Source organism: Caenorhabditis briggsae (assembly GCF_000004555.2).
Source record: "Caenorhabditis briggsae complete genome, chrI, whole genome shotgun sequence".
In the NCBI taxonomy this organism is placed as follows: domain Eukaryota; kingdom Metazoa; phylum Nematoda; class Chromadorea; order Rhabditida; family Rhabditidae; genus Caenorhabditis; species Caenorhabditis briggsae.
This window is the reverse complement of record NC_013489.2, coordinates 364,090-383,200: the sequence shown is the minus strand read 5'-3', so window position 1 is coordinate 383,200 and position 19,111 is coordinate 364,090. Positions and strand designations below refer to the sequence as shown.

General features: G+C 40.1%; 3 protein-coding genes across 3 annotated transcripts; all 3 read right to left on the bottom strand.

Annotated features, from left to right (window-relative positions):
* Nucleotides 1-333: 333 nt before the first annotated feature.
* On the bottom strand, nt 334-2,452 carry CBG11892 (the record flags this gene model as incomplete). Its single annotated transcript, XM_002638649.1, has 7 exons — nt 334-486; nt 529-788; nt 1,030-1,277; nt 1,417-1,631; nt 1,680-2,075; nt 2,129-2,256; nt 2,311-2,452. The coding sequence occupies 7 exons, from the start codon at nt 2,450-2,452 to the stop codon at nt 334-336; spliced, it is 1,542 nt and encodes a 513-aa protein (XP_002638695.1).
* A 327-nt stretch (nt 2,453-2,779) lies between these two features.
* Nucleotides 2,780-7,032, bottom strand: Cbr-chs-1 (the record flags this gene model as incomplete). The annotated part of the gene is made up of 7 exons (XM_002638648.1): nt 2,780-3,198; nt 3,247-4,023; nt 4,071-5,542; nt 5,587-5,934; nt 5,986-6,077; nt 6,128-6,729; nt 6,783-7,032. The coding sequence occupies 7 exons, from the start codon at nt 7,030-7,032 to the stop codon at nt 2,780-2,782; spliced, it is 3,960 nt and encodes a 1,319-aa protein (XP_002638694.1).
* A 357-nt stretch (nt 7,033-7,389) lies between these two features.
* On the bottom strand, nt 7,390-8,004 carry CBG11890 (the record flags this gene model as incomplete). The annotated part of the gene is made up of 4 exons (XM_002638647.1): nt 7,390-7,553; nt 7,600-7,762; nt 7,814-7,909; nt 7,960-8,004. 4 exons carry the CDS (start codon nt 8,002-8,004, stop codon nt 7,390-7,392), a joined length of 468 nt encoding a protein of 155 aa, XP_002638693.1.
* Between the last annotated feature and the right edge of the window lie 11,107 nt (nt 8,005-19,111).

Genomic DNA, 19,111 nt, shown 5'->3' with positions numbered 1-19,111 from the left:
TTTGACTGTGTTATTCCTGTTGATTCATGTCGATTTACGGCGGGTCTCGAAGCGGAGGCCTCTGGAAAACAATCGCAGCTTTGGACAGCGTTTTTCCAATTTTCCAATTTTTAGTCAACATCGGTCCCTTCGCACTTGATAATTGCCTGAACAGGTGTGAAATTTTGAAAAGGGAAAAGAAAAAGCGCTGATGAGCAGCGAGCATCGAAACAAAGTATTGTTGAACTTTAAAGAAAACGACAGAAAATAAGCGGTATTTTCGAATAACAACAGGGTAACAAATAATAGTAGTAGGAACAAAAAACAAAGGAATCAAGGGGGAAAAAAAGATGATTACTCCTGCATTGGCTCTTCATCAGCACTCTCTGCTGCCTCTTTCATCTCCTCGTCGTCGAATTTCAAGTCTTCAAGCATTTCAGCCAGTGATGGGGCTTCTGGATGATCATCGTCGTCGTCTCCATCAACATTTGGTGCCTTTTCAGCGTCCTGAAAATCCAAAAATTAGCCATAGAATCTTATTTCTAGTACCTTATAGATATTAATCTTCTCTCTCATCAACGCATCCTCCTCAATATCCTCCATGAATCCTTGGAATTCGTCGGCAACTGACGCTGTCTCATTTCCAACAATATTTCCGTCGACAACCAATCTCTTCAGCTTCCATTGACGTTTTGCGGTACGGCGAGTACGGTCGAATACCTTTCTGACGATGATTGCGTCTGGGATGTTGTCAATTTTCATGGCGTCGAACGTGGCGTTGTTCACATTGCAGTTCTTCATGTCGAATGCTGGAAAAATCAGTTTTCAGCCGTTAAATTCCTAAGAAAAGCCTAGTTTTCTTTGTTTGAAATTCGGCTAATATAGAGTCAGAAAATTCAGTATTGGTGCCTGAAAAAACATCTTTTCCGATTTTTTGGAGCTCATTCTGGCTCCGAAACTGAATTTTTCATCCCTAGAATGACCGAATTTAAGACGAAGAAGTCAGAGTTTCTTTCGAATCGTCAGTTTCTATTAATCTTCAATACTCACCCATAACCAAATCTCCTGGCGATAGCAAATGTCCCAAATGAGTTCTCGCATAGAGTGGTTGAGCATCGGACATTCCAACTTGATCACTTCTCACCAACCATACATTAGCCAATTCGTGCTTCTTACTGACGTATCCATGACCTGCTTTTCTCTCAAAATTATCGATTGGATCCACTTCGAGAACGTAGAACTCGGTGAGCTGTTTCGGACCGCACAGCGACTCGAATGGCTCTCTCCAGAAGTTGGTTCTGCAAAAATTGAATTATCTAATGAGGATTTGTGATCCAAACTGCATGAATTTTTAGGTTTTCTACTCCATAATCACTAAGTGCTGCATAGATATCTCGAGATCTTTCTCACAGATTTCCAAATAGAAATGCCACTCACGCCTGCACATCAACCAGCTGTAAATTGCTTGGATCAATCAATGTGATGACGTTGGAGACACGAAGACACAACAGAATCTGTGACATATTTCCCAGTTGTTGAGCTTGTTTTTTGGGAATACACACGATGTTGTCACGACAGATTGGGACGATTTCCACACAGAATGTATGCTTGTAGTCGTATGTGTTGTTCTTGGTGTCGTGAGAGACGAGTTCCTGGAAAAATGCTTCTAGAAACTTCCAGAATATTCCCAAAATTCCTACCTGTGCATAATGATACTTGCATGGCAACACTGTCATTAGGAAATTGACAAATGTCCTTGCTTCCTGTTGTTTCGCGAAAAAGAAGTCGATTCCAGTGGGCACTGGCTTCACTCCAGTGCACTCTTTGTGCGCGGAGTGCTTCAAAAGAAGCTGTTCCAGATAGAACAACGTCTTCTTGAATTCAGCACGTTGACGGACTTGAACACAAGCACGCCAGAAGTCTTTGGCTTCTGCACGACGACAATCATCGCACAACTGACTGTGAACAGTGAACTCAACAACAACGGCTTGTTGAAGAATTGTGTTAGTGAAGACTTCCTTCTGAATTGTGATCTTGACTTTGATACGTTTCGAGTGAGCTTCAGTCCAAACGAAGCACGCGTCGGTGAGGCGGACCTGTAAGTTCGGACTTTTGATATTAAAAAGAAACGGATTTTTCTGGAACTTACCTTCGTAAGCATGGGTTTCAGCTTTTTCAGACAAATCGACAACAATTCCTTCGACTCAAGCTCCGCCCTCATCCACGCACTCGGTGGAACGAAGTAACGATCACAGAATTTGCACATGTAGATTGTGCCTGCAAAGAATAATATATTTGTTGAATTTCTAGTGAATTCGGCATTTCCCTTACATTGTTTAGTGATTCCTTCTGTGATATCTACCCTTGAGCGCAGACAACCACTGCACATGTTCGCCGGATTCGGCTCAATCGCCACACCGCATTCGCAGCACGCGATTAGACCAACTGTCGGTTTTATGTCCAATGATTGCATGTTTTGGCTGAAAATCTCAAAAATTTGACGAATTTTGATAAGGTTTGAGCTGATTGATTGAGGAAAATAGGAGAAAAATGAAAAATTGTGAAATAAAATGTGACTCTGCAAGCTCGCTCTGCTGGACTCGCCGAGGAATTTTGCGAGGGAAATTCGAAAAAGGACTTGTTTTGTCATCATTAAAAAACATATTTTTCCATCATTTTCATGAAAAATTTATTTCATTTAACAGAAAAAGCTGAAATTGAGATCATGCAATAAATAAATAAATACTTTGAGTGAGGAAGGGTGCACTAAAATGAGAAAAATATTAAAAAATGAGAAGAATTAGTTAGTATTGGAAAGCGCACTCCTTTGCATTCGCTTTGCGAGTCGAGCCTTTTGAAGTTTGTACAGGACGTTTCCAGTGTCCGACTCGTCGGCACGATGTCGGGTGTATCCGTCGGCAGCGTGTCCTGAAGACACCCCGGTCGCATTGATCATCATTCGAGCGTTCGACATAATCCGATCGTCGTCGTTCTTCGTGTTCAGCACCGTCGTGACTCCGTACTCGTAGAGATTCTTGACCTCTTGGAATGCGCCAATCATTGTATTCAGACGATGAAGAAGCATTCCGATGGTTTGAACGAAGAGAATGATTAGAAGGAAAATGACAATTCCCATTCCAAGCGGATCTATCTTCAGTGGCTCGTCAGTCGTCTCAAATTGTCCCGTCATTTCGTTCATTTTCGTCCACTTGAATCCCTCTGCAATTATAAAAAAATTATAAGGGCCTTAGCATATGTATAACTCACTATGTGGCACATATTTAATACTCAAGACATTCTTATGTCGCTGAATGAGAATAATAGCCAGTGCCAGAAGAGCATTAACTAACAGAATAGTAAAAGCAATTTGATTCCGAAGCGAAGCCAGCCCATCAGCAACCTCTTTCATCTCAGCCGGCGTGGTTTTGATTGGTTTCAGATACGTTTCAATCAGCTCATTCCAGAAGGTCTTCTCCGCTGCTTTTAGCTTTCCACGCTCGCAAACTTTCAGATTGTGGCTTGTCATCCAGACGTAGCGATTCGCCTTCTGTAACGCCTTCTTTTGCTTTTCTCCCTCCGCCACTGGAAGATCTGTGGATGTCTGTGTCTCTTCAGTGCGCTGCTCTTTCGGCTCATCCTCATCTAGAATCTTCTTTACGTCGACTCCATTCTCGATATTCCTCAAAGCGAATTCCATCTTCTGCATCTTCTTCACCCTCTTCTCCTCATGCTCCTTCTTCTCCCGACAACTAATCAATCTAAATCCCTTCTTCAGAAGGGCAACGACAGCGTCGATTGCCTGTTCCATAGGCGCCTTCTTCGTCTTCTGTCCAGTTGCCTTGGCGACAGCTTCACGTGTTCCCCAGGTGATGACGTTCAAGTTGATCAGAGAATAGAGGGTTAAGAAGACGTAGGTGGAGGGAATCATGAGGAAGAAGACGATTCCATGGATGATATTCGTGAATTCTTTGGGATGAAGACACGCGGCAAAGAAGAAGATTCCGACCATGGTGACGATGAAGAGGGATGTAGGAGCGACGACAGCTGAAATCAAATTTTTAGAAAACGAGGCGAATTGTGAAGAAACAAACTTTCTAGAACAATCTGACTGCTAGTAGCAACGAGTACCGCTAACATAACGAATGCATATGCAATGGACATGTACTTGGCGTAAATCAGTTGAATATTGGACTCAGTAGTGAAGCATAATAGAATAAAAAGTCCAATTGGAATGATATTATACCACATCACATCGTTTCCATTCAGTCCAAAAGCAGCCACTTGAGCAAAGACCAACATAGTGAAAATGATAGCAGGACCGAGCATTGAGAAGAAGATCACCAGGAATTGATAGGCTATGTAGGCGTACGAAATGGCGTCGTTATTCTCTGAAGCTCTCTTGTAGTCCATTAGCAAGTCGACTGTGTTGGCTATCGAGGATGGTGTCCAACGTCTTCGCTGGTTGAAGAACTCTTCGAATCCTTCAGGAGCATAGGTCTCGGCATCAGAAGCGGCGGCGTACTCGATACGGTATCCTTGTTTTAAGAGTAGGGTAGACAACCAACGGTCCTCTCCCTGATCGTATTGAACGTAGTGACGAGGTTCGGAGGCGGTTTTTGTGTATTTGTGCATGATATTATCATCCATTAGGGCGGAAGCACGGAAGAGGGAGAAGCATCCAGGAGCACAAAGGACACATCCGAAGACGTGTTCTGCCGCTTTTTGGAACCAATGGGCAATGGCGTACTCGAACTTCTGATACCAAACCATAATTCCGTTGCCGATCGGGTGAATCCGTCCACAAGCACAACCAATGTCACTTTTGGCATTCATCAAGTGTAGAAGACGTAGAAGAGCATCTGGTTCGAATTTGGAGTCTCCATCGATAGCCAAGATGAAGGTGTTGTCAGCCATTTGTTGTCGATCTTCAATTGAAAGGGGGCAGTCCATGATTCGATGACCAAGAAGATAGTACATATACATCACTTGACTCCATCGTTTCTTGTGTCGAATCATTTTCTTATCCTTCAAATGTACGAACAGCAGAGTTCCAGATGGAAGCTTGACCACTAGGCGTCCACCATATGGGGTGTTGACCAGAATTCTCGTCTCCATTTTGCCCTCCTCATTCAATTTCTCGCCTGTCATATCGTTCAAAAGATCAAAGAACATGTTAAAGTACTCATTTGGCTGTCGTTTCTCCATTCCATCCTCCACGATGTCTTCCCAGGCGTCGTCGAAGAAAATGTGGATTTCCAGACGGTAACGAAGCTCGTTGACCTTTTTATTATTCATCCGGGTGGCATGATCAACGTCGAGCTTCAGAATGCTTCTCATCACTTGACGCATCTCGATTTCTGTCTCGTGCCACATGGTAGCACATCCGTAGACTGTCGAGACCCTATCAACCTCGTCGTTTCGGATTCTCAACTCATCGTTCTCGTCGATGACGTCCTCGTCTTCAATCACCATTGTTTTCTCTTGACGATTCAGCGAATGTTGGAAGATCACAAGAGACTGTTCAATGCAGAGACCATTGCACACTGGTGGCATAGATGAGATTCTGCAAAAATTATCATATAAAAAAAAGACGTCGTGCTTACTTACATCTCCTCCGTGGTATCGAAATACCTCTGCCGAACCAGCCGCCATCCTCTATAGCATCCAACCGCCAACCAAATGAAACAAATGTAGTAGTCCGGATGCGTGGATCCTTGATGATTCTGGAACCATTGATCGCAAACCCATCGGAGACCGAATTTCGCTAGACGGCGTGCAATCCAACATGTCGGAGATTGGCAGGCGTAGCGAACGTATCCATAGGCAAGTAGGGGAGCAATAGATAGTGGATGGACGAATGAGAAGGGGTGGAGGTCCAAAGCGGCGAGGAATCGGGAGATGACACGCATAACGGAGTGGAGAGTGATGATGCCGCATGCCAGGAGCAGAAGCAGTCTGAAAGAACATCGAGCTACTGAAGTTTAAAAAGCTTGAAAACTCCCTTACGTGTAATTTTGCTTCGTGCTGAAACTGAAGAACGCCTTCACAAAATGCGACGCGTTGAGTTTCGTGTGACCGTTCATGAACACTGCGGCAACCTGGAAAAACCCCCATATTTCTCATTTAAACCTCTATTTTCACCCCTTACCATCACAGAAACAGTACAAGCAATACGCATGAACGACACCGCGAAATTCGTCGTGTTATTCATCTTGCGAACAGCATATTTCAGTCGATAGAGCTCATCGTACGTGGTGCCAGCGTGTGTGGTGTCGATCCATGACTCCCAGAATCCGATGGAAGTGCAAACGATTCCGATGGGGAGAGAGATGGTGGCAGTGAACTTTCCGTCGAATAGTGTCCATACATAGCAACTAGACATCAGAATCAGAAACATGATGACGTGGGGAACAGCCAGGAAGCAGCGACCGAGTCGATTCTTGAAAGAGCGTCCAGCACGAGCGGCAGACACCATTGCGACTAGCGATCGCTGTAAAACAGCTACCAATGGGAAACAAGCGCTGAGAACCAGGCATCGACCGAGATCCAACTGAGGGAATACGTGGAAGCTGAGAACGGCGAGACCAACGGCACGAAGGGCTTCGAGAACGACTACAGATCGAATCAGCCGCCCACATTGTCCTTTGTACATCTCAAGAGCCGATCGAACGAGATTTATTGTGTCGGGAAAGCATTGGATGAGAAGGAGGGATAGATAGATTCCGGCAGTTGTTGTAGACGTTCGACGAACTGAAAATAGTGATTAAAAACCATTTTTTTAGAAATTTAAGCAAAATTCTTACCAATAGCTCTCGAACACTTCCTCGAGAATTTTCCGATGAGATGAGTTCGCGGTAGAATGTTAGTTGCCATGATGAGCACGATGAGCTTCGAGAACACGGATCCCAGGGTTAGTATGACATTGCAAATGGCGAATAGAAGGAGCTTGGTTCCTTGCAACGCGGTTATCATCCATGGTGAGAGTGTCGGACCTTCGCTGGCGGATCGTTTGTGCGAACGAAACGCATTCCAGTAGTTCTCCCCATCGTTCATTGTTGAACGAGGAGGAAGTGAGGGATCGAGACGAGATTAATGCCGAAATCGACTGTTTTTCGGATTTCCGCGGGCTTTGTTTCAATGCTCAAAGTGTTTTTAGTATAATCTGCAAAGAAAATAGATCAATTTTAGTGAAGAAATGATGAAAAATGATTGAAACGCGCGGCTTTCCTCTTAAAATCGTGTCGAGACCCTACCGAGAAACCATATGCTCCTTTAAAGGACTACTGTAGGCTGTAAAAAATTTTGTGAGTTTCTGTGTCATATCCCAGGTAAAAATAGAGATCAAAAGGGTTTTTTCACAGAATACAAATCAAAACAAATTAAAAATTACAGAGAAAAAAACAAAATTATTCATTCTTCATCTTCCTCGTCGTCTCCAAACGACAAAAGGCCCTTCTGGACCTTCGGCGCTGGCTCATTCTTCTTTTTCTTCTTTTCAGCTTCCTCATCAGCATCATTTCCTACTTGTTTTACAGGCTTTTTGAATGTAATTTTGCCCTCGGCGATTAGTTTATCTGGAAAAATAGAACTTGAAAAGATCAGAAAACTTTAAAAAATTACCTCCTTCTTCTTTTTTCTTCGCCTCCAACTCTTTCGACAACTCCTCCTTCGTCAAATCCGTCTCCTCGTTCAACACCACCACCTGTGGCCGATCCTCCTCTTTCATTCGCATCAGATCCGTTTCATCGTCGTCGAAATCTGCTGGGCCTGCTTCATCGTCGAACTGAAAATTCAAAATTTAGAATAAATCAATCATTTCTGTTAAAATACCCACTTTGTCTTCCAATTTCGCCGGCTCCTTATATCCCATCTTTGCCTTTATCGCCTTAATAAATGCCGGCTCTTCTTGCTCGACAAAGTGAAGATTTGCCTGGAAATACATTTTTAAGAAAGAGTATTTTAGAAAGAAATCCGACTTACTTTGTCTTTGTAAGACATTGACGATGATTGACCTCGTTTTGACATTTTTTGAGCTGAAAATGCCTAAAAAAGGTTCAAAAAAAAATAGTACAAGCCGAAAAGTGCAAGCCGAAAAGTTGTGTTGTCCGCAAAGTGTCGTAAAGTGTTGGGTTTTCCTTTTAGCGCCGGTTCAAAAACAGTTTTTTTCCCCTATTTTTCAAGTTTCCTACCGAATTTTCATCGATTTTCAACTTTAAAAGATTCTTTTTTTTCGCTAAGAGTGCTTGTCCATCGATTCTTTTTTCTCTCATTTTCCATCCAATCTTCGAAAAATAATTAAAAAATATTATTTATTTCGCATAACAATTCCCTCCTATTCTTTTGAAAGATGTTTGTCGTTTCTTTGTTTTTCCAAAATTTTTGTTTTCGTTTCTTCTCTCACATGATATATCTGGCTCCTAATTCCTCGGGAGCCCCTTGTCGCCTATTCCTTTCATTTGTTTTGTTTGTATTAGTTTGAAAAATGCCAAAAATTTGATAAAAAAATGAAAAGAGTTTTTTTTCAAATTTTTAGATTCTTTTGTGATTTTAGACATTTTGAAGAATTTTTAAAAGATTTCCGGGATTTTTGTGAAATTTCTCAGAATTCTTGGGATTTTCGGAATTTGTGGAAATTAGAAGGGTTTTTGGAATTTTGAAGATTTTTCGGATTACTTGAATTTTTAGAATTTTTGGGTTTTCCAGGTGTTCTAGGACTTTTGAAAATTTTAAAGGATTTTTGGAATTTTCTGGAATTCAGTATTTTTCGGATTCATGGGATTCTTGTGTTTCAATATTTCAAAAATTTTCAGAATTTCGGTTAGTTTCAGAATATTAAGATATTCGTAGATTCTGAAGACCTTCAGATTCTCGATTACTAGTTTTTCACTTCCAGAGTTTCCACCTAAAAATTGCCACGTGGAATCTGGAATTTTTTCCTTCTCCAAATCCCTTCCTCTCTTCTTTTGTCTCCAATTATTATTCTGCTGTTAGTAGTTTTTGTGTTTTGGAACGATGAGGAGGAGAAGAGTGAATTCATTCACCCCTCCCGCAACAAGTCAAAACACTTTTCTCTCTCTCTCTCTCTCTCTCTCTCTCTCTCTCTCTTCCCACATTATCGCTCCTTCTTCGTTTCCTACTTCTTCCCTGCTTCTTCTCATTGTGTTAGAAAATCAAGAAGATTGGGAAGAGAGGGAAAGAAGAAAGATAATGATGATTGCGGCGTGTCATGGAAAGAATACATCTATTCTGAATTCTGACAGTTTTAGAATTCGAGAATTCGAGAATTCAGAAATTGGGTGGTCGAGTTGATTAATGTAAAGCACGGCATAACTAACGGACATTTTAGGAAATTTATTTTGTAGAAGGTTGGAATCCAGGAATTTAGAATTCGAAAAATCTGACTTCCGAGAAATCCAAGTCTGAAGCTACGTGGGCGTCTGAGATGATTGCAAAACAAGTCGATCGTCAAGCATTTTCCAGAATTTTCTGACTCTTTCAGACCTACTTCTGTTCGAGAATCCACGTGGCAGAAAATGCAGATTTGATTTTTTTTTTTGAAGTTTTAGCTCAAACCGTTTTCTTTGAAAAAATGTCACACAGATTTTCAGCTTTTTTGTCTAAATCCCGGAAAAGAAAGAAGAGAAATACCGGCGACCGTGGCCGAATGCCCCACAAGGCAGACTACAGTAACCTAAAAATTTCTTCCGGATCTCATGTGTTTTCAGCAAATGAAGAAAACAGGAAAATCGCGATAACAAGTTCGGAAAATAAAAATATTTTTAGATTACTGTAGTTGTCATTGTGGGACCTTCGGCCACTACCCGTTGTACCAGAATAATAAAATATAAGTTTGCTATCATGCGCCTTTGAAAGTACAGTACTCGTATTTCTTGAAAATTCGATTTTCAGCCTTCTGAAATCCGCGAATCTTCCGGAATTCTAGATTTCTAGATTTCATTCCTTCATCACGCCATCACTTCAATTCTTATGATTCTGATATGAAAAAAGAGAGAGATCAAAGGTTTTTTACTGATTTTTGATCGTGCTTCCCATTCTAGACGTCTTCTTCTTCTTCCTTTTTTTTCGGAAAAAAATGAAGAAATAACTAAATTTTTCTCCTTTTTTGTCTAATCTTGTTAAGAATGTATGCCTTTTTTACTCGCTTATCTATTATTCGGTTTCGTCAGAAAAAAAACACATGAAATTTGAATTTTCGGAAGGACTCAAGTTTCGGAGTTTCGGAATTTGTAATACTCGAAGCTCCGCCCACTGAACATGCTCTTTGAATTGTAGAAAATCAAGAGCCGAGGCTCCGCCCACTTCACCGAAGCCCCGCCCCTTTTTTGGTCGAGTTGTAATAGCATAAAGAATTAGAAAAATCAAGAAATTTCTAAAATTGGCTCCGCCCACTGTTCTGAAGGTTTGCTGGGATAGGTTAACAAGGATCGACTAAAAGTCTTGCCATAGGCTCCGCCCACTTTTGCCACTTTGGGAGTTGTACAACAACGAAGCAACTGAGCACCTGACTTTTCGAATTAGGCTCCGCCCACTTCTCCTCTCACTGTTTGGGATGGAATATGATGTTCTTGGGTGTCTCCACTGACTATAATTCTTAAGCTCCGCCCACTTTTGCCACGACGAAATGCGAGAAAATTGTGGAAGCGTGTTGACCCTATGAGCTGAATGATTAGGTTAAGAGACTAAAAGAATGAGGTCTCAGGGAGGTTAAGCTATCCACGCTGGCATCAGAGATGGCTGATGAAGCGAAAAACCTTTTTTTTTTGTTCTCGTCAGTTTACTGGAAATTTCGGTCCCATCTCGGTGAGTCTCTAGGTTTAAATTTGTCTGGAAAGTCTGTCTGTGAGTCGGTGTGTCCAGTTTCTCGGAATTCAAAATTTTAGGTGATCAGCAAGAATCACAAATAATAGTTAGACAGACAGTGGGAGGAAAAGATGTTTTGAGTATAAAAATGCATATAGAGTGTAGACGGGACGGAGGACACACTTCTTTTTTCCGCATTTTTATTCGTAGTTTTCTTGTCAGCGCTGTTTTCTCTAGCCGACCCTCCACCATTTTTAATACTATTTCTCGGATTTTACACCATCTCCCAACCAACTAACCACACCGCCCGTCTCATTTTCATTTAATCGGGTCGACCCCTCGGCTGGACACCTTTTTTCTGGTACTTTCCAGAAAGGCTCCATTCTCTAGACTCCGCCCATTTGTCCACGCCCATCAAGCCACGCCCATCAAATACTCACAAACGACCAATTTTTGCTCCATTTTTTTTTAAATTTCAAAGCTCATTGAGCCAATTTCCTCTTCTCCCTTTTTCTTCTTAAGTTCCTGGCATCACCCCATGCAATCGCTGCTGCTGGCTGTCTTAAAATAAGTACTCCCACTTGTTTTTAGCAGAAGAGCTCGCGAGATTAGACATACTGAAAGAGAGAAAAACGGAACCATCTAAAAGTCTGAGACTATCGCTGATTTTGCACTGGGAAAGCGGCTTCTTCGGTACTGAGAGGGTGTCTAGATAACCTTAAGTTTTCATCTAAATCTGATTTTTCTAGATTTCTCATGCCAAAAATACCAGAACATGGATATACCAGAACATCGGCTGTCATGGCCGATCTTCAGAGAAAAGCTCGGCTAGCTGGGAAGCTTCCAAGTACAGTAAGCCGCTTCCTTTGCTTTGGAACCCCGTTCGAGAGATTTCAAGGACTTGGCAAAGTGAAAAATCCTCTTCTAGCAGAGATTAAAGATTTTCGTTATCTAAAAACTCAAAACTCAGATGATACTGTAGATCACTGACACCTATCTTCATCATAGTCGATTTGATTCGTTTTGCTGGCTTCAGATTCCACGTGGGTTCTTTTGAAGATCCGTAAATCTATAAAGTTCCGGCATACAGATGGATGGCGCCGTTGGAATTCGACCAACTGATTTTTATTAATTTTATGTATCTGATTAGAGAGTCATGATAAGAATATAATTCCTTTCTGTCAGTTTGCTATAGAAGGACTACACCATTTGAGAAAAGCCAATTTTTATTTTATTTGCAATCTGTGTATCAGTGATTTTGGGATCTTGGACTGCCACCTAATTTTAGGTCGATCTCTTAACATTTAAGATTGCTAGGACCTTCTTCCATTCTCAACGATAGAGAATCTCAACCTCAATTTGATCCCTCTCTTTTTCTATAAAGAGTGACTGTCCCCATATGTGTTTTTCTGCGTCTTCTTGTGTCTCTTCTTGTGTTGGAAAATTTGTAATACCGGAACTGTGCGAAACACAAGAGATAGAGAGAATGAGAGAGGGAAAAGATTCATCTGCAGCTGCTGCTGCTGGGGAGGGGGCCTGTTGACCGTAGTCATGGTCATATATATATTTAGTCCTTTTTGGAATGTGGCGTTTAGAGAGGAATGGGAAGAAGAGGAGGAGGTGATGACGGACATGGGACCTTGGGTCTCGATCCTGTGAGGTTCTGGAATCTTCAAGTGCCTCAATTCTGTTGGATTCTGAAGATCTGGAATGGTTCCCCGAATTCAGAAGATCTTGAATCAGAATTTGAAATTGATCGCATTTGAAGGGAAGAGGGGAAGATAGGTAATACATTTTGAGTGCTATGATTTGCCACGAATCACTCCGTCTCTCCCTCTTCAAAAACCCAGAAAAATGACCCCGGGTTGACAGTGGTGTCAACTTGACACCTCCTCCTCGTCGATGCGGGGACGATAAGGGATAGGAGGTGTTCCAATAGCAGCTGTTAGATCGTCTAGTTCTGTCACGTACTACAAGCATCATTGGTTCATAAAATCGTAGAGAACTCATGAGTCTTGGGGCCTTGCAAACTCTAATTCCCTGAATTTTGAATTTCGAGTTCAAAACTTGGGAATTCATGGATTCCTACAGTAACTGACCAGTGAATAACTCGGCTTCAAAATGAGCTTCTCAGTCCGTTGTGGTATCAAATGATAGATCGTGAAGAGCTCAAAATTTTTGGTTCCATCGAAATTCGAATTGTCAGAATCACATTGTCTTGTAGTTCGAAACCTGGAAATCTTGAAGATGAAGGGGCTGCAACAGAAATCTGAATCGAGAATCTTTTCCTGAACCCAGAATTCATAAAGTTCCGAAGGATATTCTGAAGATTCGAATCGGCCTAGGTATCTTTTTGAATGGTCCAACAGAATCCCGGTATTCCTTTGGCTCAAGGACTCCTTTGAAGAGGTACTACTTTGATGGGTCCAACAGAATCAAACATTGATTTTAAATTGAGAGATTTTGTTTCGGTAATGAATATGAAGATTCTGAACGCTTGCCTTTTCATTCATTGGCTTATGTCTCATCTCTCTGTCTCTTCGGGGCGGCTTGTTGCATTTTGGCTGTTTTGCCCCCCGTTTATTGACATTACATATCGCCTTCATCTCAACTCGGTTTGTCCGTCCATCGGGTCTGTTGGACGGAGAAAGAGTGAGCCAATGTGTGTGTGTGTGTGTGTGTCTGTTGAGTTTGTGTGTGTGTGTGTGTGTGTGAGTGCTCTTCTCCCCATGCCCTGTGCATGTTTTTTGTGCTTCATTTCCAAAAAAAAAGTTGCCTCCTCCTGACTAAAACTGGCCACGCCCCTTTTCTCCCCCGAAATCTGAGCGATGTCGAGAAATTGCTTCGAGACCTGAAGAGTACTTTTAACAAATTCCACGTGTCATCATAGAGGCGACACCATCATCATCATCATGATGATCACCTTGTTTGCAAAAAAACGGAACTTTTTGTCTGCTGTCTCCCATCAATTTCACACTCTCGCTCTCTCCTATTCTTTGGTTTTCACATCTTCTTCTTCTGAAAAATGCTTCTTCTTCTTTTTCTTCTTTTTTGTTTCCAAGTCACTACACTTCCGTTTTTATCTCTCATTTCTAGAAGAAAGACTAGAGAGTGAGAGACGCAGAGAATCGAAAGAAAAAGTAGGCATGTTTTTTTGGGGAACGCTCTCACATCTAAACACCAAAAAACGTACAGTTGGAAGTTTTTTTTTCAAATTTTCTGAGATTCCTGTTCTTGGGTTGGTTTGTCCGGATGTCAGTAGATGATGTTGAGTCAAAGGAATTTTCAAGCTGTGCGCCTTTAAAGAGTACGGTAGGAGGCCTTGGTTACGATGTAGCCTAAGAAGATGTCTGACAGACGAGTTCCGATCTACACTAGATTTTTAGGCTATGCGCCTTTAAAGGTTACGGTAGTAGACCTTGGAGATCAGCCGCCGCCACCTCTTATGACATTCGCATAAAACCGTATGCTGATGGTCATAGAAAAAGAGAGATGATTGTTTGATCACCTGTCTCTCTGGGGCTCTTGGTTTTGTAGGTCATAGACCGAATGGCCTAGCTCTCATAGGCATTTTCTAGGTTAGTTATTTCTACGGTTTGAAAATTTCCAGTTTCGACACTCGCATTTTTGAATTTGACGCACTTTTTTGAGGTTTTAGACCTATAATTTTTAGCTTTTTTTCATCTGAAAAAAATGGCGTCTAAGAATTTTCAGAGTTTGAAAAAGACCGAACTTTTTTTGAGATTTTGAGTTTCCTAGGCCATTATCCACTTTTCTCCTGTGTACTTCTCACTTTTGACGTCATTCATCTGTGTTTAAGAGCCTTTTCGTCGCTGTCACGTCATCACACACTTATTTCAGGAGGCGTTTGAAGAGTATTGTGGGGATTTGCATACATTATTAGTGAATTGGAATTTCATTTGAATTTTTCTGTTCCATGTTCTATTATTTCCTGTTATTTGGAATTCTGGTTCCTTCGCTCTGACCTATACCATGACCGCCTGAAATATAAGTGCCTCTAACTTTGAGCCGATTTTTCTCTGTTGCTGTAAGAGGTCTCGAAAAGTGGTCAACTAACAAAACGTTTATCAAAATATCAGGAACGTTTTCTCAGTTGACCAATGCTTGATATCTCTCACAGATACTGAAAAAAATTGGCTCAGTGTTAAAGGGAACTGGTACTAAAAGTTTTACGGTTTAAAAGCAAAAAATAGGGGTGTTTTGGATCCCGAAAGTTTTCCAATAATGTTAGTTTCTGAAATGCCGAACTTCTAACAAACCAAAAATATATATTTTGACTTTTAGCATAAAGTCTAGAGTGTTGAACAATTACCGTAAAAGCTCTAATAGAATGTTCCCTCTAACTGTGAAATCAATTATCTCAGTTCCTTGAAAAGATATCAAAAATCCGTCCACTGATAAAATTTTTATCATGATATAACCCACATTTTATCAGTTGACAGACTTTTTATATCTCTCATAGGAACCGAGATAATTCAGCTCAAAGTTCACAGGGAATTTTTCCGGTGTGATCTATTTTTCAAAAACCTTTTTTTTAAATCTAATTTTTTCAAAGTCCCAAACTGCTTTAATTTTTTAATGAAAAAGCAAAAACTATCATATTTTTGTGCTCGGTGAAACTTCAAATTTGGCATCATTATCCTAGTGGAAATCAGCAAAATCAGCTAAATTTTCACTTTTTTTTCACTAAAATCGTTTTGCAGCCTATTTTACTTCTTCTCCCAAGTTTTTAGGTCTTCCAGTGAGACCCCAGATAATGCCGCCAAATTCAAAAATTGAGACTATTGCTCAGTTTCTGCCCAAATGTTGAAACATCACATTCCCCTCCCGCAAATTGTAAATCAATCCTCAAATAACAAAAAACTAGCCAAAAACATAAAATGTAGAAAATAGCAAAATACGCAAAAAAAAATTTAGTCTCAAAATGATGTTTGTGGTTGTGCTGCTTCCCTCTCTCTCTCTCCAAAAAAGAAAGAGAGAGTCTCTTTCCTGCGTCTCTCTCTCTCTCTCTCTCTCTCTCCCAACTCTTTCTTTTTTTCCATCGCTCCGACGATCGAATGCACTCTCTGAACACACCTCACACACACATCTATATACATTTCTCACAACCTTTTCTCCTCTTCCTCTTAATATCATGTGATCATCATCAACCCACTTGTCGTTGTCATCTCATTTCTTAATTTCTCATTTTCTTCGTCTTCCTTGAAAAGTGAATGACAAATTCCAGATGCTAAATTGAGAGATTTTTTGAAGTTTAAAAATTTTTTGGAATCCCTGAATTTTTAGAATTTTCGGAATTTTCAGGTGTTTTAGGACTTTTTTTACATTTTTCAGGATGTTTGGAATTTTTTCGAATTTCTGAAAAAAGCGAAATTTTCAAAAAAAAAGTTTTTTTGTTTTTTGATTTTTCCGCTGAAATCAACAAAGATTAATATAGGTGTTATTGGAGTTTAGGTATTAAAAGTGACGTAGGTTTCATAGATCCTGAGGAAAACTTTTTTTAGTAAAATAGGCCACGCCCAGAAAAGTGGGCGGAGCTTTAAAAGAGCGTAACTGAATTTCAGAGATTTGGTTTGAGGAATCATTTTTAGGCTGCATTGGTTGAGAAACAAATTTTTTGGGTTTCATTCGAGAATTTGAAAATTCCGGAATTCAAATATTCAAAAATTCGAAAATCCCGAAAACCAAAAAATTCAGAAAATTCCGAAAATCAAACAATTCAGAAAATTCCGAAATTCAAAAATTCAGAAATTCAAAAAATTCAGAAAATTCCGAAAACCAAAAAATCCCGAAAACCAAAAAATTCCGAAAATTCCGAAAATCAAAAAATTCAGAAAATTTCGAAATTCAAAAATTCAGAAATTCAAAAAATTCCGAAATTCAGAAAATTCCAGAATTCGAAAATTTCCGATATTCAAGAATTCCGAAAACCGAAAAAAAATTCAAAAGTTCAGAAAATCAGAAATTTAGAAATTCAAAAAGTGGTCGGAGCTTGAAAACGGCTGAATTAAAAGTGCTGAAAATTCGGGAAAAAATATTCAAAAAATGACCCATTTTCCATAAACTTTAGAATTATTCGAAACAATTAAACAGGCGAAAATCGGAAACTGGAAAAAATCGAGTGGTGGACACCTGGACACGGGTGGCTACAGACAGATAGTATCACTATTGGAATTCACCAGGAAATTGGGACTTTTTGAGTGATTTTTATCGATTTTTCAGACATTTCTCCGCTATTTTTTCTTCCATTCATTTCATCTAGTTTCAGCTTCAAAATTTCTGAAATTTTCAGCATAAAATGTTATTTTTACCGCCTAACTTTCCAGCCAAAATGCGACTAGGAAAATTATAATTTCTATAATAAATGACATTTCGGAATCTCCCTCTCTTTTTGACCCTCTTATTCCCTCTCATTTTCTCATCTTCCCTCCTCTCATTCTTTTTTTTTGGTCGTCGCTCCTCTTATTCTTCTTCTTCCACACATATCTGACATCTTCGTCTCCTTTTTCTTTTTTTAACACAATTTTTGGTCGTTAACCCTTTTGCTTCTTCAATCCTCCGACCGACTCATATCTACATTCTTGAATGTCATTTGGGCGCATGGATTTTCAGTTTTTTTCAGGATTTTTAGGGCGTTAGCAACCAGTTGCCACGTGGCAAATTTTCGGTTTTTTGAGCGACTTTAACGAGAGATTCAAAGTTTCCAGCTCCTTTTCTTTGGAGAAACCTAAAAAATTTGAAGCTTCAAAGTCTTTTTTGCTCCTTTTCGCTGGAGCAAGCTTAGAAATTTGAATTTTCTCTAGAACATTCCCTAACTACGTCACGAGTGCCATGCAAAAAGTATAGGAGAAACGCTTATTTACAGTTTTCGAAACATTTCGAAAACACACATATACCCCCATTTGTTCTTCTTCCTCGATTCCTTTTTTGTTCAATGGAAATGAGGCTGTCCCTGTTTGATCAATGACTGACTATCTTCACCGTTGACAGGCTTCCGCGTTGTAGTACTTGTTTCAGAAAGGCACCTTTTCAAACGCATGAATTGTTATAGGTGCCAATAATTTCAAACAAGACCATTAACGTAATTTCAGCACGTAGACTAAATATTGCATTGATCGGATGTTGTTACCGTTTCTCATGTAGAAGCTTATCCAAACCGTTAAATTTGAGCTCAATTATCTCGGTTCCTATGAAAGGTATCGAAAATCTGTCAAGTGATAAAATATTAATGATATCATGATGAACATTTTATCAGTTGACAGATTTTTTAAATCTCTCGTTGGAACCGAGATAATTGAGCTCAAAGAGCACGCATTGGGTAGGCTTCTATTTAAGAAAATACTTGATAAACGAGAATTTAGGTATTTTCACCCATTTTTACCATCATTTTTCGCTAGTTTTCGTTTTTCCGTTTCTCAGGAAAGTCTATGCGATTTTTGGGGAAAAAAGCAGTTGAAAAAATGAGAAAAAATCGGTGAATAAGCCGAAATCGAAGGCGCATTGATTCTTTTTTATCTGAAATGTCAGCTTTGGAGATAAAATAATTCCAGCTTCATTAAAAATCTGTTTCTATGGAAGACAAGAGAAATGATCGACCGCGGTCGGCCGTAGGATTGCCTTGAAGGCATTTGGGTGCGATTCTATTATAGGTCCTTTGAAATTTGTTCTCAAACTCAAAAGTTTGGGTTTATTTCATCTAATGGAATAGCTCTCATGATAGGTCTATCCTGATAATTCTAGGGTTGGCAACGGGGCTCCCGCTTTGACGCGGAAGCCCCGAAAGCGGGGGGCAGGGCGATATGATTTTGAGCTTTTGTTTTCGCTCAAACACGGCTTGTTATCAGTGATCTTGCTAAGGCATCTGACTAGGTCAAGATTAAAATTTTCGGGATATTCCGGTCGTAGTCTAAGGAATTCAAAAATTCAAAAAGTCCAAACTTTTTATATTTTCGCAATATTCGAACATTGTGTATTCTAGCTGATGTAGGGAGAGCATCACCTCATATCGAGAAAAAAGCATACCGTAATACCTGAAATAGAAGGAACATCCTACTGTCAACTTTGAGCTGATTTTTTTCAGTTCCTTTGCAAGATATCAAAAATTTGCCAACTGATAAAATGTTTATGACATTATGATAAACAATCTGTCAGTTGACTGCTTTTTGATATCTCTCATAGGAACTGAGACAATGAAGCTTATAGGTTCATGTTTCAATGATCAGCTCTGCTACTAGTGACGGAGAGTTTCAGGTAATAAGCTTCAAGGCATGATCACTGATGATCTGCATCA